Raw genomic sequence first — 23,220 nt, forward strand, 5'->3', positions numbered from 1 at the left:
AAGCCTTTTCAGACATAGATGTTGCACAAGCTGTGTCAGTGTATGGCTACTTAGTGGAAAAAGATCAAATACTTAATACTTTTACATTCAAAATACAAAACAATTTAATATACAACTGTTTAAAACAATGTATAATGTAAAAACAAGTGTAACCACAACATCTGTAAACCTGACGGTGGGACAGTTCGGTTCGGTGAATGTACAGAACAACAGTAGTTTGCCCATTGAAACACATGCATAACCAGGCACAGTTATACACTTTGACGCCCACTGTTAAAAGTTTCTTGTGTTGAAAAAAGCTAAAACATTTTTATTTTCATCAAAATTATACATTTTTAATTTACAGGCCCTTCCAGCATTAACTTAAAAAAAAAAAAAAAAGAAAAAAAAAGAAATCCCTGCTACAAGAGGCAAAGTCCCGCTGGTGAGAATAGTCTGAACTGAAGAATCTGATTATTGTCAATAGTTTGGTCTGAAATCACAGTATGATACAGGAGCTGGTCCCATGCTGTTAAAGAAGGGTGTTGCTAATGCTGTAAAAAAAAACAACAACAACAACAACAAAGATTTTAAAAAGTGTTCTGAATATATGGCCATATACTCAGTAAAAGCGACTAAAAAGAAACGTCCGGTCTGGTGGTGAGAGTGTGAAAGTGAGCGAGCCAGTGAAGGATCCACTGTCGCTGCGAGTCCCGTTTTTTTTTGTTTTTTTTTTTTACAGTCACTCAGGAGGGAAATTTTAAAGAAATAAGATTTAGTCGTCTTGTTCAGGGATTAAAGGTTGAAAAGGGGGGGGTGGGAGGAGGGAGGGGTGGAGGGGGGGAAATCGAAGGGGGAAATCTGCTGGTTGGGGTTTTAAAAACAAGTGCGTATTCCACTTGAGAGAGTCGACCGCTCGGTCAGTGCTTGTTGTTCGTCTCCTCCTGGCCCGAGCTGGAGAGGCCGTTCTGGGGTTGGCTGGAGCCCGAGCCCAGGCCGTACAGTCTCCCACAATACTTTGCGTCGTCTATGTTGTCTTCAAAGAAAAGCTGAACGAAATGATAGAAAGATGTCAGTTTGATGACCGCCGTGGTACTAAACTCACAGCTAATATCCGTACATGCTGTTTACTTAAAAGTCCCACAGAATACATTAAATAGAGAAAAATGACCGTTATAATTTTTTTTAGAGCCCACGGTGATGTCTTCAAACATCTTCTTTTGTCCAACCAACAGCCCAAAATCCAAAAATAAATCAGATTATCATGTATGACACAAAAACGTGAAGCTGCAACCAGCAACTGTTTGGCATTTTTCCTTAAAAAAAAAAAAAACTAAAACAGTTTAATTTTCTGTCGATCGACTAATTGTTGCAGCTCTATGACTGTTTCATATTGATGCTTTAGTGTCACAGAAACCTCAACTCAATGCTATTAAACTTTGAGACCTTTATCTAAATATTGCAGCGCTGTGATTGGTTAACAAAATAAAGTAGAGCTGCAACGATTCGTTGATCGACTGAAAAAGAACCGCTGACTATTGTGATCAATTGTTTTGAGTCATTTTTAAAGAAAAATACACTAAAATTGTCTCGTTCCAGATTCTTAAATGTGATTTTCTAGTTTCTTTTGGCTTCCATGATAGTAAACTGAATATCTTTGGGTTGTGGACTGGACTTTTCCATTAAAATGTTACCAGTAGCAATTAAACTGAAATTTCTTATCAAGTCACAGAATACGTTAACATCTTCCTAGATGTTTAAGTGTCTATTTCAGGGCAATGTCTCTCAGTTTTACCACATTTTCACCATAAATTCCCAGACTTTTAAGCAGTAAAGTTTTCAAAGTATTTTTCAAACTGATTGTATGCTCCTATGTGATGTTTACAGTAAACAAGGTCCTGTGGTGGTGATGACAGTTAAGATTCTTCTTTCCATTAATCAAAAGTTAAGAGAAAAACGGGGTGTAAATGCTGCATTCACAGCTGGGTATTTGTGAGCTCGTACCTCTTTCATCCTGAAGAAAGCCATGCCGGTGAGCAGCGAGTCCGATCCCGCCTGATGCTGTCTCCCGATCCTCTTCAGCTCCAACTGGTCGGCCACTTCCTGCAGCCCTCCCTGAACAAAACGCATCACACAGAAGTCTCAAGACTCTTTCCTGACATGATTTGATTTCCTTAAAACACGAACGCCGTCATCTACTACAGCTTCAAACTGCTACGTTGAACTCAGGCTATGATACCTTTAGGTTCTTGCAGCTCTTCATTAAGTATTTGACGTCGTAGATGGCGGGGAAGAACAAGTTGAGGATCTGGAAAAAGTCGTGTTCTTCCTCGGGAAGCCGCGCGTCTGTCAGGAGCTTCACCAGGTAGCCGAAGTCGTAGCCGCTGAGAGACGGAACAGAACAGGAGGGTTCAGGTCAGGGTGGTCTGGATTACAAACTGATGATACTGGGTTCAAACTAATAAACAGTCGTCACGGCTGGAAGTTGACGCCAATGTTAAAGTACCTTTAAGTAGTGCAGTAACTGGGAAACTCCCAGCGGTTAGATTAGATGTCTCACTTTAGCATACAAGTACATATCTAAATGATTTGCTATAAAAAAAAAAAAAAAAAACACAGGCACTGAATCTGTAAAACATTTAAGAAACTGCAGGTTTCGCTGAGACCAGTTCAAACGACCGACCTGTGGAAGGAGAGCCACTTGACGTTTTCACACAGCACCAGACCGGACGTCATGAGAAGCTCGGCGAAGTAGAGCGTATCGATTCCCTCTTCTTCGTGTTTTTTAAACTGGAGGCCGGAGTTCTGGAGAAGGTCTATGGAGTCCTGTGAGTACATGTCTTCTCTGTGATGAGACAAAAAAAAAAAAAAAAAAAAAAGATATTAATTTATCAAGCTCAACCTTCAGCTGATGAGTCTTTTAAGTGAGGATGATCATAAATTCTGGCTGTGTAACAGTAGATGGGATTTGCTGATTCTTTTGAAATCTAAGAAAGATTTCAGAATAATAAACAGCTTCCTGTCCTGATGAGTGTAAAAGTCGACCTACGTGAGGTTGAACTTGAAATTGAACTGCCACGTCGTCGTGCCGGGGGGATAATCTCCGTCCTCGTTCATGAACGTGAGGCCGAGCTGGATGATCTTCAGGAGGTCGACGTTGCACCTCAGCAGCTGGTACTGGTAGTCCACTGTGCTGCGAAACTCACCGATAGGTCGGACAACTACCCCGGGGAATTCTGTGTCCTGGTGAAAAAAGACATGAAGAAAAAACACTGAATATTTGCACCATGTTATTTGACATAAATCCTGCTGTTAATGACTCCTCATCTCTTACCATGGCGATGTAATTGTAGCTTTGAATAATCTGCCGGATCTTCCTCATTTCTTCCTCCACATTGCTCGCCCAGACTTCACAGATTATCTGACTGGAATCTGTAAGTGCGGCTGGCATGTTGGCAGGTCACGAAAAGATCTAAAACCCCAACAATCCTGCAGCTGCTGGTGAAGGGGGGGCTGAAGGGTGGCGGTGTGATGAGGAAACAACTCTGAAAGAGGATGAAAAAAAAAAAAACGAGTTAGTGAGCAAATCTCACCTCAACACTGACATCAGGACAAGATGAGATAAACGAGGATGAGAAGCGACGCTGCTGTCGTTACAACAAAGTTTACACATTAAAAGCAACTTTAGTAAATAGACTAAGACAAGTTTGACAGCATCATTATTAAAAAACATACAAAGCTCAGAGAGAAAAGACTGGAGCACACTGATTGATTTGCTCCCTCTAATAGTGCAAACAGACTAACGTTTTCACACGACTGTGTCTTCATTAGAGTCAAAGAAAACACAAAGCATCACTACAGCAGTGGGACAAGAATCTGCCAAACAGATTTAAGTTGAATCTTTTGAAAAAGAGTTTAAATAAGTCAACAGTTTAGCAAGAGAACATTACTGTTCTGAAATTAGAATATTATATTCTGTGCAGGGCTGCAAATGTCATCATTTTACCACTGATTATCACATAGTAGCAGCAAATGTCAATCATAAGTCTTAAGTGTTCATATTTTGTCTTGATTTACAACAAGAATACAAGGACCATTGTCATCTCACCACAGTTCAGGGCTGCAACTAGTAATCATTTTCATTATTGATTAATCTGACGATTATTTTCTCAATTAATTGATTGGTTGTTTGGTCCATAAAATGTCAGAAAGTGGTGAAAAATGTTGATCACTGTTTGCCAAAACCCAAGATGACGTCCTCATATTTGTGTCGTTTTGTCCCGACCAACAGTCCACAACCCAAAGATATTCAGTTATATTGTAGGAGACTAAAGAAACCAGAGAATATTCATATTTGAGAAGCTGAAATCAGATAATTTGGAAATGTTCTTTAAAAAGTGACTCAAAACAATTAATCAATTATCAAAGTGTCGGCGATTAATTTAATAGTTAGCAACTAATCGATGAATCGACAAAAAGGAACAAATGCCAATTATAGATTTAGAGTCCCAAGTCATGTCTGTCACGTTCACATTTTGTCTTAAACAAGTTCAAATGTGTTTTGCAGATTTAGTGACATGAATCACAACGGTAGTAATTCCTCACAGGCTACATCTTCTGAAATGCTCATTAACTGTTTTAAAAGACAACCTTAAGCTGTAGTAAGTGAAATGTTAAGAGCCACTGTGTTTTCCAAACAGCAGGAAGGAAGATATTTTAGTTTCTGTCAGCCACGTTTCTCATGTTGCTTTTTGTCTGAATATTACCGTAAAACATTCGCTCATAAGAGTTTTAAATGCGGGAAGAAGCCACTTTTTGAAGACAAAAGCCAGCACATGTACTACCAGCTGCATGAGTGCATTTTACTGGTGCACCACACTGTTTCCAGTCTATTAAGAACACAAAGCCAAAAGCAATGTTATCTAAACAAACCTCCATGAAAGCTATAATGTACAGTTTCTGTTGAACCTACTTTAGAGGTGATGATTCAACTTCTGAATTGTCCTGAGAGGCGTTTTTAATAATTAGCCTCTACTCTCATTGACAGAAATGGCATTTCTTTTTTTTTTATTAATTTCCAAGGACAAAAACATTTTCGTGCAGCTCGTTAGGGATGTTAAAAAAATATTTCTTTGTATAGCAACACAAAGCAATGTATAATATACTCGAGATGAATTGACCTCACGTTAACGTTGTAGCTGTGGTAACGTTAGTTGTTTACACTTTCAGGCAAGCTAACTCAACTGATATCTATCAAATTGACACCAAATATAAAACGTGTTCAACGTAACTTGATGTCTTTGGGAACAGTTAATGACTCCTAACACCTCTGGAGTTTTTAGTGACTATTAAGTCTGAAATACTGTTAATTGTAAGCAACGACGTCGCAGCGAAGGACTGAAAGTACTAGCTGAGTGCTTAGCATGAAGGGCTAACGTTTACAAGCTAACCCTCGCGTTATCGAGAGAGCTAACATCACCGGAGCAAAGATTAAATGAAACGGCTCTGTTTTTTTCACTTCTCAATAAGTCACAACGGCTACGCACCTTGTAGACATGCCAAAGTGTTACTGAGTGAAGTATAAAACTAAAGAAAACTGTTTTACCTGACAATTTCCTCGACGTAACCTGCCAAGCTATTCTGTAGCGCGTCTGTCGTCTTCTTCTACGTTTTCTTTCCCCTCCTGCTTCTCCTTCGTTGTGTTTATTGGCGGATCGCAGCTAAACGATAAACGTGTCACTGCCGCCTACTGTGCTGGAGTGCACAACGACGCGCAACTAGACCTTATGTTGTACATATTGACATATTTTATATTTCTGATGACACTCAAATACAAAGGACTTGAATTGTGTTTGTTTTACTGCTAAAAAAAAGTGTGAAAATCTACATTTGAAAAACTAACGGCATTGTTATTATTCAGTGGTGAAATGTTCTGTACTTGAGTTACTTGTACTTTACTTGACTATTTCCATTTCATACTATTTTATACTTCTGCTCCATGACATCTCAGAGTCAAATACTGTTATTTTTACTCCACTGTATTTATTTGAGAATTATAGTTACTTTACAAAACATGTGACGAGCATATAAAACAGGATGCATTATTTTAAAACCCAATTTGCAGATTAGAACATCTGTAGTAATAATCCAATATTATAATGTATAATGGTATAATCCTCTCAGGGCTTCTTTTCTGCATAATGAGTACTTTTAAGTACATTATGCAAATAATACTAAAGTAACATTTTTAATGCAGGACTTTTACTGGTAATGAAGTATTTTTACATTGTGGTATTGCTATTTTTACTTGAGAAAAAGATCTTAATACATCCGCCACCACTGGAACTATTTTCAGCCAAAGAAACAGTCCTGTTGGAGTTCATTGGAACTCAAAAAAAAAAAAAAAAAAACTCGACCAAAGACACACAAAGGGGCAGGTGTGTCCCCCAGCAAAAACCACAAATAAAAAAAACACAAGATTCCTCTAAATTAACATCTTTTCATACATGCCAAAACTAGATTAGATGACTAAACATGTTATTTACACACACAAATCACAGATTGGGCCTATAAGAAAGCACATTTATTTTTAAACCATCTCAAATACCTGATGTACAGTACAGTATATTGCCCACAACACAAAGCTGTTAGCAGTTCAATATCAGAAAAACTGAATCTTATTGAAGATAACTGGCTAAAAGAAGAAAATCACACAATCTTCATAGCAAGTAGAAGCTCCTTCGTCTGATAAATGAACACCTGGAGTTTTGAGATTATGTTAAACAGAGAAATAGGCTTTAAACGACTATAATTTACAATCTGTATGTTTGTATATTTCTTCAACATTGAAAATTTACGAGAGGGGAAGAAAGAGTGGTAAGTTTTGTCATTTATGTCTGAATGACAGTGAATCCCAGGTGATTTAGTCAGCATGTCTTAATATTGTCGCCATGGCTACCTATATGCAGTGTTATTTGAACATTCAGACAACATTCAAAGCTTTTAATAGTGTTTTTCTAAAAAGCTGATTAGTCTTTTCAATGAAGACACCAAATTATTAAACATTTAAGCTTGTACAGTATTTTCTAGATTTGCCTTGTACAGTATTTTTAATGGTTCCAGGATTTTATCAGGATTAAACTTGAGACTTTTTGCTTTCAAGTCTTACTGCAGTAACAGAAAATCTTTTTTTTTTTTTTTTTAAATTCATCCAACTCGAGTCTTTAGCCTTAGAAGGATTAAGAGAAAATCAGACAGGAAGTGATCTGAATATGGAGAGTCTGAAACATGTGAGGAGGTCCAGTATTTGCAGAAATACTGAAGAGAAAATACTCACTTAAAGCTGATACTGAGTTACAAAACTCAGAAAATCTGTTAAAAAAAAAAAAAAAAAAGAGTATCAGAGGCAAAGACAGCATCTAAGTCGAATTGCAGACTTGATGACAGACTGTTTAAAGCCAGTCTGCTCATGATTTGAGGATGATACCAAGGTTACCAGACACTAAAAAGAGCAATCTGTGCACCCAAGGCTTATTGAGTCAGCTAGAATCCAGTTTGTCAGATAAACGATGGCCTGGTGGCTACAGAGAAGAGTCACAAATCAAATTTTAAAACTGTCTGCGAGTTCAATCCTTTAGCAAAGATACTTAGCCTCCAGCTTAGCCTCCAGAACCAGACATATGTTGGATGGCAACTGTTTTAAAAAGATATGCATAGAAAACCAACTATTTACTGCTCAGTAAAGAGAAAAATACATTATCACTATATCTTACTTATTTATTTTGCGACACACCTTTTCTTGAAAACGAATGACCACTGATGTTTCCCATCCTTTATGTCCTTTTATGTGTTCTCTGAGGCAGAATTGAGAATTTTACGTTCACAAGAACTCAAGTGCTGTTTGAAAAAAAAAGTAGTGTACATGTTAGAATAAAAGGAGAAATAATATGTTTCTCCCTCTTTATCACAGATGTTTCCCTTAGACTGTGCCTGGTAGATCCAGACGTTCTTCAACACTGTAATTCAATGAGTCCATCTACTGTACTTCACAAATAAACCAGCAATGCAAAAAAGTTAACACTGTTTGACAAAAAAAAAAAAAAAAACACACTTTTACTCCCAGGCGTGAAATTGATTTTGTCCTGAGCTGAAAACCAGACAGAGTAAAAGCTGATGCAGGTGATTTTTAAAAAAAAAAGTTTTAAGGATGTGTCAGTTTTCTGCTGTGACAGTCCCGGCGTCATGGCAACGATGGAGGGCAGCGGTGACGTCGGCTGCTCACTGCTCTGTGGATTCAGTTCTCCTCTGGATGTGGGAGATCTCCAGTATGGGCATCAGCAGCTGGAAAGCATCTTGGATGTAGGAAGCACTGTTGGACGCCTGTGAGGGAAGAAGATCAATCACACAGTATTTTAATATCAGCCTTATAACACACATGAAGACGGTTTAGCTGCAAAACTACATAACATGTTACTTAGGATGCTGTTCAGCGTACGAAACCTTTTTTAACCTTTAAATCGAAACATTTCTGCCAATGATGTAAGATAATTCCACTTCTTCCCAGTGCAGTTCCCCCTTATTGTTGGAGGACTTCAGTATAGTTCAGTATATTTAAACAAGGCAGCAGAAGGTAGATTGCTGCACTATGAAGAAGAGGACTCTTGATTTTAGGAAATTCTTTCAGTTCTTTTGTCTTTTTTTCTGTTTAAATAAACTAAAAAACTCATTTTAAGAGAATAAGATTTTACGATTCAATAACTGACTAAATATGTGGCGAAAAAATAAGATTTCTTTTTTTTTTTCAATCTAATTAGGATAGAAAGCATCACATTTTTGGAAATAATCCTGTGATGTGTGAATAAGAATCAAAGTCAGAATCTTTGACTTTCAGTTGTTTGAGAGAACTGGGACTTTGTGACATCCATCTCATGTTATCAAGAGACAACAGCAATGAAATGTAGAGTAGTGTGTCATCTGCATAACTATGAACAACTGATTTTGTGTTTGCTGTAAAGCTGAAACAAATGGTTGGTCAATGGTCAATTAGTTGGTTGAAAGACAACTAATTTGCTACTATTTTGATGATCAATTAATCATTTGAGTAATATTACAAACACAAATGCTAAACATTTACTAGTTCCAACTTCTCAAGTGTGAAGATCTGCTGCTTTATTTTAATATCTTTGGGTTTTGGACTGTTGGTCAGATAGAACAACCTATTAGACAACGTCAGCTTGGATTTTACACTATTTTCTGACATTGTATAGGCAAAACGATTAATAAAGTAAATAGTCCATTAAAAGATTATTGGATAATGCAAGTAACTGTTAGTTGTAAGCCCACCTTGGTAATTATCGAGCCAAACAGAAGCATATAAATATTAAACAGGAGAGGTTAAAGAATTGACAACTGTGGGATTCCAAACATGTCAAATTAACCCTTGCATGTCTAAAACAACTACACATATAATAAAAAAAATCTCTGTGTTAATCTGATTGTGGTATTGTGTATGTTTGCATTGGAAAGTCAAATCAAATGTCCTTTTTAAGACTTCGAGGAAGATTTCAGGGAACCATTTTCCCCATTGTAGAGGCAAGAAAATGGATAGAAATGAAACTGCAATAGTGTGAAGTAGAGTGATGTGGTACTAAAGCACAAACCTCTAAAAAGACTCCTGTTATCAGCGGGTTGAGGACATCTCCCTTCTCGTTTGACTGTAAAACAAAAACGTTTAGATCAAATTATAAATCAGCTCTCAGATGAACAGACTGCAGCAGTGACGTATCAAAAAACTCTGCAATGATTAGTTTGACATATGAAGTAGAACATAATAATTTGGGTAGAAACAAACAGAAGCCTTTGTTACTTTAATGGTTCAAAATGACATGATAACGACAACGATGAAAACAGATGAACATCCTTTCCTATGAAAAGTCAGTAGTTTGGTTGGCTAAAGTCTAAACAACCTACATGTATTTTACTATAATTTGTTATACTTGCACATTAAACTAAATAAAAAGTCTAACCGTAGAGCAAAACTCTTACTGATACATAGAGATTTCATTGAATCATCACACTTACCCCTGCTGTTGTTAAGCAGGAGGTGAACTTCTTGGAAAGTAGTGAGATTTCTTTACACAGAACAACAGTTAACCTGAGGACAGACAACAGAAAAAACATAGACATTCAGTTGGAATTGTGAATTTCTTTTTACTAAAGCTCTGAAGATGTTCAAACAGAACGTCCACATTGTCTTACTGTGACAGGACGCTGGCCTCCGCGCTGCCCTTGGAGAAGAGGATCATCTCAGCCAGTTTGTGGAAAAGCTCGATGGATCGAGCCGTCAGCTCCGCCAGACTCCTGATGGCTGCGGCATGAACATCCTGACAAGATTCAACACATAAACATACGCGCACACAGGAAGATGAATGGATCAAGAAACACACACAGAGTGAAATATGAAAGTACGGTAACATCCGACTGCATTTTTATTTTAACATGTGAGATAGTTTCATCCAGTTGTAACTATGTTTATAAATGAACATCCTGCTTTTCATTGTGAAAAACACAAAAATCTAAAACTCCATTATATGCTCAGTCATGTTGATGATAGCATTACTGCAGACATAACAATGTTTGAAGCTTGTACTGTACATCTTAATCAACTTAATTAAATAACTTTGTACCTCAATAACGTTGTTAGTCTGCTGTAACTGAGCAGTGGCATCCTTCTGTCACAGGGTGGTGCTACTTAATTTGATTAAAAATGAACTAAACTGAACATCTTCTGCTCTCAGGTTGGAGTACTCTATCACACCTTGTAATATAAACTTTATAATGTGTTTGAAATTTGCAACCCCAAACGATTTCCTCTTTTGTAATGTTAAATATTGATGATGATTCATCTCGTCTTTACTTTACCTCTACAGACAGTGTTTTCTTCCCGCTCTCCTCGCTCTCTTCCTCCTCCTCGTTCTCTGGTTTGGTCATGTCAGCGATCTGGCTGCAGGTGCTCTTGCAGGCCTGTTGGAGGTGAGAGAATCAGGAACGCATGTGAGCACACACAGAGGGCAGACACAATAAAAACAAATGCGCATACTAATTAATATACTGATTTTTAGGCTGAAATTTCGCTGTGTTGTTATATTTGACTGCCACATGCTCCTGTTATTTTGTCCGACTAAACGAACAATACCACAAATTTCAACCTCAATCCGATCCGAATCACAGAAATGTGTAACTGTACCTTGCTGAGTTTGTCGGCTGTGGCAGAGACACTGAGACCCTCCAACGCCTCCGTTAACTCCTTCTCAAACTCTGAGCCGTCTTCATCTGAGATTAGAAATGTACATTCAATCATTTCAAATATTACATCAACTCCGGTGCTGTATTCCTCTTGCAGCGCTGGTGGTTTTACAGCCGTTTCACGGAGACGTTACCTTTCTTCTCGTCCACTTCCTCGTCATCAAACTCCACCAGAGAGAAAGAGTCCTTGATGAGATCCAGCTCTCCTCTGAGCTGCACCACCTCGTCTCCCGAAAGAGTGGTGAGCACCGACTTCACCTGCAGGACACACAGATATAGATATTTTGAGGCTTTTACCAGATCCCGATGAAATTTCAGACGATGTCTCCGTATGTCACAGTAGGTGTCATATTTTGGAATGAGACTTCCATCGTACCTTAGACTCGCTCTCACGAGACAAAATCTCCAGAGCCTCGAGGTGCGACAGACCCTGATATTCATCAAAAAGCATCCCGTAGTGAGCGACCGGCTTCTTCTCAGAATCTGGCGACTCCTTCTCAGCCGTCTGCAGCTCCTCTCGCTCCTTCGCCTCCCTCAACACCTGAGAGACAGACACAGACAGAGAGTTTAAAAGACAAGAGACAAAAACTTCAGTAATCTGTCAGACAACTGGGGGGGAAAACCAGTTTGAGTCAGCTGAGGTTTAGATCAGTTTGGTTTGGATAAAACATGGAAGCAAAAAGAAAACTCTGTTCAATCCCATCCTGTCATGTCCTGTCTGATTTAGCTAGGCTTAGTTTTTAGTTTATTTAAAATTATATTATGGCGCCTCTCGTGCCTTGGATCCATTACGAGTAATTTAGTCCATTTTAATCGAAGTCATCATTTAAGCTCATTTGCACAGTGATTTAACACAAACAAAGGCATTAAAATCTATGCTTTTTAATTAGTTTTTAAACCACTTTTGGTTTATCTGAAACCTGAAATAACCTGAAATAAAGAGTTAAAAAGATTGTTTGGTCTAATCTAATCTACTTACTGTTTATTTTGGAGATTTTATTCATTCTCCAGCCGTTCCATCATTTAGCAATTTAAAAGTGAGCTTTTAAATGTGTCCGTTGGTCTGCTCACCTGAGACAGGGTGGAGTTCCTGATCATCAGTCCTTTGGTCTTCTTAAAGCCCGGATCACCTTCTGCTATGACATCCATGGTCTTCTTCCCGATGAACTCCAGAGCATCCAGCCCGCCTGTTATCACCGTCTTACTCTGTGAGCAGGAGAACATAGGAAGAGTTTAGTTTCAGTGTAATATCCACAACAACACCTGCACTTAGTAAATGACTGACATGAAAGTATAGCATCTTTAATTAATGCACAGTGAAGAACTATAATAAACAGTATGATCCTACTAGCTTAGATGTTGAACCAAATAGGGCAAAAACAAAAGCATCAGTAGTTACTGAAAGTGCACAAAGCTACAATTTGGCAGAAAAAGTATAAGTATAATAAAACCCCATTAAGATTAACATTCAGGTGTGAGTTAAACATGGTTTGTTGATTTCAACACCCTGCAGAAAAGGACAATATCTACCTTGGTACAAACAATTTTCATGTGCAGCTACTTTAGGTGACCACTGGTCTGTTTTTGACATATTTCGAGTCAAAACTCGAGTCATCTTAATGAACTAACGTAGAAACACTTCTGGCGGTTGACTCAAGACTGAGAGTATAATGTAAAGTTTTAGAAGAATGTTAACTTCTGTCTCGTTTCTGTAACAGAAACAAAAGAAACAACTTACTGTGCTCTGCACGACGCTGGTGAGCGACGACAACATTCCCATCGCGCTTCCCACCGCTGTCGTTCCATCTCCCTCCGCTCTGTCGGTCTCACTGCTGGCTCCGTCTGCCAGGAGAACAAACACAAACACACACACACACAATACATACTGCAATACTATGTTTACATGATGCAGAGAAAATATCTGATGTGTGATTCATATTCATATGTCTGTACAAAAAGATCCATGATGTTTGGACCCGTTTACTCTAACAATATCTTACCATGTTCTTTCTGCTCTTCTTCCACCTGAGCTGACAGCTCGGTCGGACTGGGGATTCCCAGCGACGTCTCTGCCTTCTCTATCACCTGGGTCAGCCCCTGGCCTGGACAGACAGACAGACAGATAGAGAGGGGTGATAAGCGGATTATAACAAATGAATAACACATTTTGCTTTTTGGAGTGAATTCTAGTTATTTCTTGGACTATTTTTTGATCATTTTTGTTCAAAGGCAATGAACAACTTAAACCTACACACATGCATTCATACAAACAACTACATTTACCTTGAAAATGATAAATCTAAGGTTAATGGAAATTTCTTTACCTACTATTAGAGATCTCATGTAACTGCAAGTCTGCATTATGCAATCATGTTAAACAGTAAAAATGCTGAACTATTAAAGCTTTATATGAACACTTATGTTACATGCCGCTTGGTTTCTAATGAAGATGTAGAACCGAGGCAAGACAAAGCTGAGGCATGTGACGCGATGATGACTGGGTGTTTTTTTTTAGGGGACAATCTCTAATTAGATTACTAAAAAAAGACCACCATACACACTGTATAGAATACAGAAAGATTGGGTTACGTGGTCTATACTCACCCACAGTGGCCACAGTAGCTGTTGCTGTGGATAAGATGGATTTGCCCCAGTTGCCCCAGTATCCCCAGCCGCCCTGAGCCACTGCAGACTCAGTGGATATCTGAGAGAGAGACAGAGAGAGAGAGAGAGAGAGAGAGAGAGAGAGAGGGCATGGCGATGGAGAGGATGAGGCCCGGATAGTAGGAGGAGGAGGAGGAGGAGGAGGAGGAGGGAAAGGAAAAACAAAGAGAGAGAGAGAAGTTATGACTGTTGTAAGAAGACAAAAATCAATGACTTTTGTACACAAAAAGAAGTGACCTTTGGTATAACCTGGTGCACCTCTACTGACACAAAACAAGGCTTATCACATGTCTTGAACACTTGCAAAAAAACTGCAGCTAAAACTCAGACTTAATGTCTTAATAGTAGCTGGATAGTGTTTAGTATAAAACCAGGAAGTCGGTTGATTGGGCTTTCCCAGGTCAGCATGAGGGTTATTATGAAGCCTTGTTACACATATTTTCAGACATCAAAATATTACATCACAAAACAAACAGTATTCACAAGCAGGAAGAAACACTGATGGTTCAATTAATACAATGCATAAGAGAACAGGGTCTGTGATTTAAGAGCAGAGTTCAGAGTCAATATTGAAGAACAAAAGAAGCTTTTGTTGTAGCTTGAAGCGCCTTCCAGTGACCAAGGTGAGAGAAGTCAGATATGACCTGACTAAGGAGTACTTTTGTTTATGTCTTTGTAGTACAGAGACTTTGATGATGGGAGAGGGAGCCGACGATCTGTTGAATATGGGCTGTATTTATTTTTGGCTGTCTGACTTTCTGAGTTGCCGTAGGGATGCTTTCAATGACGGCTGTATAAAATCCTTATTGAAAGTGTTTGATATTTTAATCTACATTCTCGCAAGTTAAATATTTGCTCTAAGAACGCTAAGATAAGAAAGTACTGCCAGGTAATATCAGATGTCCTCTGTATGCAGAACACATCTATTTCAAGGCATATACTCTCAAAACTTTATGTCAATAACTGTAGTTAGTAGTATAATTAATGGGTAATACATATGCTCAGGCATTCCCAGGGAACCAGAGTCAATTTAGTTCCCTTTTTACCCTTTTTCATCCATCTAGGTACTTAAAGATTTGGTATAAATAATGATTTTCTCATCAGTACCTTTGCAGACTGCTCTTCTACTTTGGGCATCTCCTTAATTTCAGCTGCAGGTTTGGCCTCTGGTCTCCTCCTGGCTTTCCTCGTCGGGGCCACGTCAGTTGAGATGTCAGGTGTGGTGGGCGCAGAGCTGTCGGGAGTTTCGGCAGGGGAGTCATCCTGAATCTCTGCCGGTGCCGCCTTTGAACCGTCAGCTGCTGTAGCTTCGCTGTCTGACATCTTAATGTCTTAGTACATGCCTGCAAATTGAAAAAAGAGGAAAGGATATCAATCTTAGTCACATAAGGATCCAATTAAACTTCTGCATTCAATATGTTGCTTGGAACAAAAAACTGCTGGGAACAAAAAATAAAGTTTAAATTGAGTTTTTGTGGGTTATAAACAAATCCGCAGAATTTAATGCAGAGAAGGTTTGCACTGGAGACTGACTGGATGAGTTAACGATCACTTTGAGGATTTTGACATATAACTGACAATATAGTGAAACTGTTACAGTGTCTAGATAGGATGTTTAAGTAAAAGTCAAATAATTTGCCCACTAATGGATTTAAAAACTCCTTCCAGGAGTTATTTTATAATAAAACATTTTAATTTGCTGTTTTGTTGAACCCACTTCCTCTCAACCAGCAGTATAATACATTTCCCAGTGTGCATTTCAACAACATCCAGGGAAAAGCAGTCAACAATTCAGCTGTTGGTTATCTATGAAGCTGGAGAGCTTAATAAATCCAGCATGGGTTTCCTGAATCAAAATCAAACTGAAACAAAAGGGGGGTCCAACTGACATATACATACATATACATGTTTGTACATATATATATAGATAGATAGATAGATATACTGCACACTGTATCTACTGTATAAATAACTCACATACAGTATCTCTGTGCATGAAAGTATCTCACATACATATAAAGGACAGTTAGACATAACCTAACGTTACCTTATATTTAGATTTTGCAATTAGTATTGTTGTATAATTGCAGTATTACGTCATTTGTTAGTCATTTGTTCAAGGCACAGTGACACATTCAGGCTTCACTATGGGTTGCTAATAATTTTGGTTAGCTAATGATCCATCATTGTACTTCACAACTAACGCTAGCTATGGCTAGGAGGAGCGTCAGTTTTTTTCTAGCAATGTATGCTATTTTAATCATTATTACAGCACATCTCAGTCGGAAAAACAACACACAGTTTTATAGTTTTGCTACAAACTCACCTTTTCTCCTGCTCAGCTGTCAAAGTCTTGATGCTAGCAGTTAACGTTGCCTCAGGCTGCTAACAGTTTCCTTCTTAAAATCAGCAGCAAGACAAGTTTATCTTCTTTATTTATCTTCTTTATTTGTTACACTTCTGTTCCTGCAGTTTACAGGCCTTTGATTTTCCCTGTAAATAATTCAGCGATTTGGGTTTCCTCTCTCACTTTTGTCCAGCACGATTAGCCACGTCACATTTTGTTTTCACTGGCAGGTCCAACGGTTAGCCGCGCTGACGCCACAGTTCCGGTTACCATTTTCAAAATAAAAGTTGTTTTTTTTAGAACCAACAAAACAACCAGCACCGACACCGGGTCCAGAAACGAAACTGGTGCAATAATTTAGCGACTACTGACACTGAACGGGTTTCCGTGTCAAAAGTCCACAGGGTGTTGGTCCAGACTGGTTTTGCAGATAGTAAAATTGTTCTGAATTTTCTGACTCCCTGCAGAATCCTTCCCGTGAACGCGCACACACTTCACGCAACAAACTAGTCATATCTCCGCTCTGGTTTAACCCTCATCCCACCTGAGGACCCCAAGAATAAATACCTGTTGGAAACAACCATCATAGCAAAATGTTAACTTAGTTCTTCTCAAAACATTATTAGATTAAAACTACAATTAGATTATTATTAATATGGGGTTAAGGTTGACCCTTTCCCCTGGGTATACAGTGGAATTCAGGGTATATATACTCATGTATATATCTACGTGTGTTATATGATATACATACATATACATACATATATATATGTGTGTGTGTATACATACATATATACATATACATACACGCACACACACACACACACACACACACACACACACACACACACACACACACACATATATATAATGTCATGTGATGTAATAGCAATGGAGAAAATGTAAGAATATATAATATATAAATATTCCAAAAAAAATACAATATATACAAATACAAAAATACACACACACACACACACACACACACACACACACACACACACACACATATATATATATACGCTCATTTTCACAGCTTTCCTATTTTAAAATATACAGTATTCAGCAATCAAAATGCTAAAAATGTCCAGAGTTGGGTTTGGCTTGGAGTCAGCGCATTTTGTCTTGTGAATAATCTCTTCATTCAATCAATCTCATCAGTAAATCAGTATCAGTATAAAACACAATGAAATCCCCACATCTCCAAATTTCTTGTTTTACAGATGCTGAACTGTAAGTTACTGTAGAACTGATACATTAAAAACAACGAAAAACAACAACATTATTATTATAAATATTACCGGATGGATTAATGTTATTTTTATTATCGTTAATCATCTTTCCAACCACCAAGTGACGTCACCTACCTTCTTGAGAGAGTTGACAGCAGGCGACGCCCCCTCTCTCACCTGAACTAGGAAGTGGAAGGACGGGACGGAGCGTGTTTGTTTGCTTTCTGCTAACGTCTGACAGGTGAACGCTGAGTGACAAGAGGCCAGAATAGGACTAAAAGGATTCAAAATATATATTTTTTGAATATACATCAAGTTACAAAAAGTGTTAAATGTTTATGTCGGTCGAGGATTTTTTGTTTTCGTTGCTGTCTGAGCAGCAGGTGAGCATTACTGGCTCAGACTGACTTCTGGGTGTTTGGTGTTGGTGTCTGTTTTCCCCTGGTAAAATGTGCTTGATATACTGTTATAATGTCAGAGAAGTTTGATATTCTGTACTTAATAACTGTATTTCTATTACACTAATTTTCAATTATTTAAATCGGTTTTATTTTAATCATCATAATGATCATAACTGCTATGTGACACAATACTGAGTTAATTACTAAGGGTTACTTGAATTACTATGTCTGTGGTGATATAGACTCACAGTTTGTAATTGAATGTGTCATAATGTCAGCACTCACTAATGAGAATCTCCACTAATTCATTTTTAGTAAATTTGCAAGGAACAACAACACTGAACAGTTTTATATATGAGGCTTTGAAAAGTCAAAGGAAGAAATTAAATTCACATTAGATTGCTAAAAATCAATGCAGTTTGTGAACCAATTTAACACAATTTAAACACATGCATTAAATGTCCATGAAACCAATAAGATATTCATTATTGAAATGAAAAATATGGGTATTTGATGGGCGGGGAAGATTAAATAAGATAAGAGGAAATTGAGTTTAAATGAGTAAAATTTAGTCCTTGAAGTTTCAGATAGTAAATTTCACAGCTAAAACTCATATATTGAATCAGAAATTAACCCATGAACATCCTGCAGTATGTTCTTCTTTGTGGATTTATGTGTAATATATGGACAGCACTACAGAGTATGTAAACACTAAAAAGTGCTACAGTCCTGTGTTGCTTCTGTAGCTGTAACCCTTGTCTCTTCCTGTTCTGCAGGTTTGTCTTGTCTAGCTGTAAGCTGAAGCTGTAACTCCTTTCATCATGTTATTACCTGGCAAACACCACTTGTCACACCTGCTTCTCACAGTCCTGCTGCTCAGTGGTCGGACAGCGGATGGAGCTCATAACGGGTCGGAATTGGCGTCCTCTGTGCGGCTGGCCGGCGTCCCCTCCAGCGGGGACATCGTGGTGAAGGAGGGATCCAGCGCGCTGATCAAGTGTAACGTGACCGGAGGCCGCGGTGACATCAAGTGGTACAACTCTAAAGGACCTCTGCTGGGTGACGACGCAGGTAGGAGGAGAAAATGGATGGAGTGTTGAGAAACGGTTCAAGAATTACTTTGAGTTGTTTTTGTGCCACAGAGTAATGTTATATGTAAAGCCAAACGTCACCCAACTATGTGTTTAAGACATAAATCCATAAAAATGAAGTAACATCACACTAAATGTTGATTAGATGATGCTTAGATGGTCCAACGGATGCTTTGATGCTTAGATGCTTTGGCTTCCCTTGCATGTCAACAACAGAGGTCTAAACACCCAGTAAGTGTGCATGTGGTGGGTAAAAAAACGTTCTGCACCAAATAGCAGAATAGAAACACCTTTGTGACAACTGTAATAATTGCCATAAAATTTTAGTTTTTGCCACACAACACAGATGACAAATCAGAAAACTATTTAAATACTCTGAACACTAAAACATTTGATATTAGAATGAAATTGAAATGAAGTTGTGACATTGAATCCAGTTTTTAGGTATGTTGGTATTACAAAAAACACTGAACTACTCAATAATTCAATTTATCAATCCTTAAATATTTATTAACATCTTAATCCCAACGCTTGTCCATATCATTATAACTAACCATTAGCCATTAGTTTGTGAGTCTAAAACATGCTTTCATGCTATTGTTTGTTAAAGGTACTCTGAGGTATAAAGCTTCTTTTATTTCACCAGGTAGTGTTTTGTGTGGTAATTTGTCAAAGGATTCAAATGACATTAAGTCTAATTTGAATTGAATAAGTGCTAACTGGGTTTGTTGGCCTGTATAAATGTTTTTGATTATGCTCAACAAACTGCTTGATTGATGAGGATTTTCTAATCTGCTCTTAATGGGAAAGTTTCCCCCTGTTTCTCCAGTTCTCAACTCACTTCTCTAAAGTTTTTGTTAAAACTAAAAATCTCTTTGTTTTGTTGTCTTATGTCTTTTGACTCCAGGTGGGAAGTGGCAGATTCAGGAAAAGGGCGCCCTGAACATCACTGCAGTCTCCTTTGAGGACCGCGGCCGCTATACGTGTGTCGCCTCCAGTGGCGCCGGTGGAACCTCAAACTACACTGTCACCCTACGTGTCGCCCACACCGACAGCGGCCTGGGCCTGTACTATGTCATCGTCTGCCTGGTGGCCTTCACCGTCACCATGATCCTCAACGTGGCGCGGCTCTGTATGGTCAGCAGCCACCTCAAGGAGACGGAGAGGGCCATCAACGAGTTCTTCCGCACCGAGGGCGCAGAGAAGCTGCAGAAGGCATTTGAGATCGCCAAGCGCATTCCCATCGTCACATCGGCCAAGACACTGGAGCTCGCTAAAGTCACGCAGTTCAAGACTATGGAGTTTGCCCGTCACGTCGAGGAGCTGGCACGGAGCATCCCTCTGCCACCGCTCATCCTGAACTGCCGCACAGGTGTGGAGACGGAGAACCCCGGGCCTGACTCTGCAGGACAGGCAGGGAGGAAGGGGTCTGGAAACAGACAAGCTATAGGCCCGCCCCGCTCCGATAGAGAGGAGGAGGAGGAGGAGGTGTGTCAGGCGCTTCTGTCGAGTGAAGGACGAAGGAATGATGGAGGCAGCGTTGACATCAAGGTGTCAGTCCACACGGTTTCTGAAGCTGTTGGTGCAGAAGAAGAGAAGGATAATGGTGAGGAGAGGACGGCCGCGGTGCACCTACCTCTGCTCACACCAGGCTCACGAATAAGTGTGTCCTATGAGAGCAACATATAACCTGATTGAGTCCAAATCCCCTCAGAAGAAACACAAGTTTAAGGTGCTCAGAAAGATCAAAAAATCATTAGAAATTGTTGGTTATCATTTAGATTTCAGCAGTTCTGATTGTCAATTCCTGTTCTTATCAAATCCTGGCTCTGAATCTCGTCGCACAACATGTTGAAAGCAGCAGCTTTATTTCAAGGCGATCAACAGACAGAATATGTTTTGATTCTTTTTGGTTAGAAAGTAAAATAAAGAAAAATATAAATATTCTATTTTGCCAAGTACAAGTTGGATTCTGGCTTTTTTTTTTTTCTCAAAATGGACATACTACCATCAGCTGATATTGGACATAATGACTATGTAAACTTCAAAACTACTAAAGTAACATTTGTTGGTTCGAGCCTCGAAATGTGAAGATTATCTACTCTTGGTTGGACAAAAGAAGACATTTGAAGAGGTTACCTTGGACTTTGAGACACTTGAATGCGTGTTTTTTTGGGTTTTTTTTTTACTATTTTGGGGGGGTTTTTTGTTGAAAGAAGTGCACCAAGTCCATTGTTACTTTCAGGAGCCAAAATGCTCCAAAGAAATATTAAATTCTTATATATTTGTTACTAGCACCAAATCAAAACTGCTTATCGGTACCCATCTGTAGAAAGATGTCCACGCCTCAGTGGTGATTTTTATATATTGTTGCCTTTATTTGATAAGATTACAGTAGAAGATCAGAATCAGACAAGAAACTTGAGGGATTCAACATAATTTCTTGGCTTAATTCAAATCAGTGACATTGCAGTTATAGGTCGTAGAGTAGCAGGCCAACAAAACCTTTGAGGATAATTTGCTAACATGCAATATTCATTTTTTGAATTCAATTTTAAGTTGTTTCTTTGTGATTTTGGAAAAAAGGACAAATGATGCCAGTAAGTTTCACCAGAGCTAAACCGCATCAACTGAGCTCAACTGAGAATTCTACTTCCTCTTGTTTTGAATATATTTTTGTTTTTGTTTTTGTCATGTTTGTGCTGCGGGTTCCCTTCAACTTTCCATCCAGTGTAGCAGCGGATATAAGAGCTCATTTTCCTCCTCCGGAGCACGTCGTCTGCTGCTGTTCACTTTGACAGTCAGTCAGCTTCTGCAGAACAAAAATGTTGCAATGAGATATCCTTATTTCATTGTGTCGATTGTTTTCATGTCAGCGCTTACTGTCAATCATCTGATACTCACAGGAAGAAGCAGAAGACTTTGAAGTAACGCCTCAAAAACATGTCACCATGTCATTTCACAGACTGGATTGCCATCTCCGTGTCTGTTTATGTGGGTCTTTGTCAGTGAGGACAGCAGTTAATTGCAGGTTAGGCTTTGCCTCAGAGCAACAGTTTCAACAAAAGCAATAAACATATTTTTAAAAATGCATGAGCAATGCAAATGTGAGATGAACTTTCAAAAAAGTTGTACAGTAAACACCGAGCTTCTCGCTACTTTCACCTCCCAGAGGCTGCAGCGAAAGAGAAATATTAATGTGATTATTTCTACATTAGAGTTTGATGTGATGGAAAACGGCTGAAATTGCGCTGACAAATATTCAGATGTAATCGATCATGGACTTTAATGTTTTTTTTATTATGAAGGTGATGCAGTATTTTCTCTTTTTACATTTCCAAGATCAAACAGTCTCTTCCTGCAGCTGATGAAGTCACGACTACACTGTGATTAATGAGGTCGGGAGGGTTAATAGTGACTCATTTGCAGCGAGCCAGTAATTTATTGTGTGTAGAAGTTTACTTTTGTATAAATATATATATATTGTTATATCCTGGTAAGGTGTCTATATTTTTTCAATGTTGAGTCACTTGAAATCTCTAAGCGTTACAAATTTATATTGGTTATGTTCTATATATAAAAATATTAAATTGATTCAAGTTCTTGAGGGAAAAGGAAAATTCTCAGAAAATGTTTTAGAATCCAAAAACCAGTTCAGAGTCCAAAAAATGTTGGAAAATGCAAATTCACAACTTCTATAACTGTGTATCAGAAGGATTTATATAACAAAATAGTATCATGTCAGGTGTGTACACCATGAATCAGTTGTGAAACGCTATCTGTATGGTTGAACAGAAATTTTTTTTTGGAGTGATTGTGGTACTATTTTCTGCTGAGCTGAATCATGCTGTATATAGGCTGTTGCCATGGAAATGGGTTCATATTTAAAGGTGTGGCAGCAAATCTCAGGGATAGAAAGCAATTGTTTTTCTGACAACAGGAGAAAAAAATATATAATTGACAATAAATAAATGATTGTATATAACTTGAACATGTTTGTTTGTTGGTTATTTCTTGTCTTTCTTTCAATAATGAACCACAGAGTGGAGCTGTTGGGCAAAACATCAGTTCTGCAATTTAACTGTAATGATGGTACATTCACTGCCTGAAACACTCTGGAGGTGTTTTTTTTTTTTTTTTGCACATTAACTTCATATTATTGTTAAAGGAACAGGAAGAGATTTTCTGCTGAAAGCTGAAGT

The 23,220-nt window shown here is 38.4% G+C and overlaps 3 protein-coding genes across 4 annotated transcripts; 1 reads left to right on the forward strand and 2 right to left on the reverse strand.

The window, feature by feature from the left end:
* Positions 1 to 76: 76 nt before the first annotated feature.
* On the reverse strand, positions 77 to 5,683 carry cnot8 (CCR4-NOT transcription complex, subunit 8). The gene is made up of 7 exons (XM_044369588.1): positions 5,585 to 5,683; positions 3,314 to 3,524; positions 3,029 to 3,222; positions 2,663 to 2,824; positions 2,219 to 2,363; positions 1,984 to 2,094; positions 77 to 1,028 (listed from the first exon to the last, which is right to left on the reverse strand). Exons 2-7 carry the CDS (start codon positions 3,428 to 3,430, stop codon positions 900 to 902), a joined length of 858 nt encoding a protein of 285 aa, XP_044225523.1. The 5' UTR covers positions 3,431 to 3,524; positions 5,585 to 5,683; the 3' UTR covers positions 77 to 899.
* Positions 5,684 to 6,538: 855 nt separating this feature from the next.
* Positions 6,539 to 16,553, reverse strand: fam114a2 (family with sequence similarity 114 member A2). The gene is made up of 14 exons (XM_044369587.1): positions 16,274 to 16,553; positions 15,055 to 15,290; positions 13,888 to 13,987; positions 13,284 to 13,385; positions 13,022 to 13,125; positions 12,355 to 12,489; positions 11,660 to 11,824; positions 11,418 to 11,541; positions 11,225 to 11,310; positions 10,900 to 11,001; positions 10,237 to 10,361; positions 10,060 to 10,132; positions 9,639 to 9,692; positions 6,539 to 8,358 (listed from the first exon to the last, which is right to left on the reverse strand). Exons 2-14 carry the CDS (start codon positions 15,268 to 15,270, stop codon positions 8,257 to 8,259), a joined length of 1,488 nt encoding a protein of 495 aa, XP_044225522.1. The 5' UTR covers positions 15,271 to 15,290; positions 16,274 to 16,553; the 3' UTR covers positions 6,539 to 8,256.
* A 1,116-nt stretch (positions 16,554 to 17,669) lies between these two features.
* LOC122995348 (microfibrillar-associated protein 3-like) lies at positions 17,670 to 23,009 on the forward strand. Of its 2 annotated transcripts, none has more exons than XM_044370519.1 (3): positions 17,670 to 17,909; positions 18,704 to 18,998; positions 19,926 to 23,009. In XM_044370519.1, the coding sequence occupies exons 2-3, from the start codon at positions 18,749 to 18,751 to the stop codon at positions 20,705 to 20,707; spliced, it is 1,032 nt and encodes a 343-aa protein (XP_044226454.1). In that variant the 5' UTR covers positions 17,670 to 17,909; positions 18,704 to 18,748; the 3' UTR covers positions 20,708 to 23,009. The 2 variants fall into 2 exon arrangements, with proteins under 2 accessions (XP_044226454.1, XP_044226455.1); XM_044370520.1 differs by having other exon boundaries at positions 17,897 to 17,970.
* The last annotated feature ends 211 nt before the right edge of the window (positions 23,010 to 23,220 follow it).

The sequence above is a fragment of the Thunnus albacares genome, chromosome 13 (assembly GCF_914725855.1).
Source record: "Thunnus albacares chromosome 13, fThuAlb1.1, whole genome shotgun sequence".
NCBI classification, from domain to species: Eukaryota; Metazoa; Chordata; class Actinopteri; order Scombriformes; family Scombridae; genus Thunnus; species Thunnus albacares.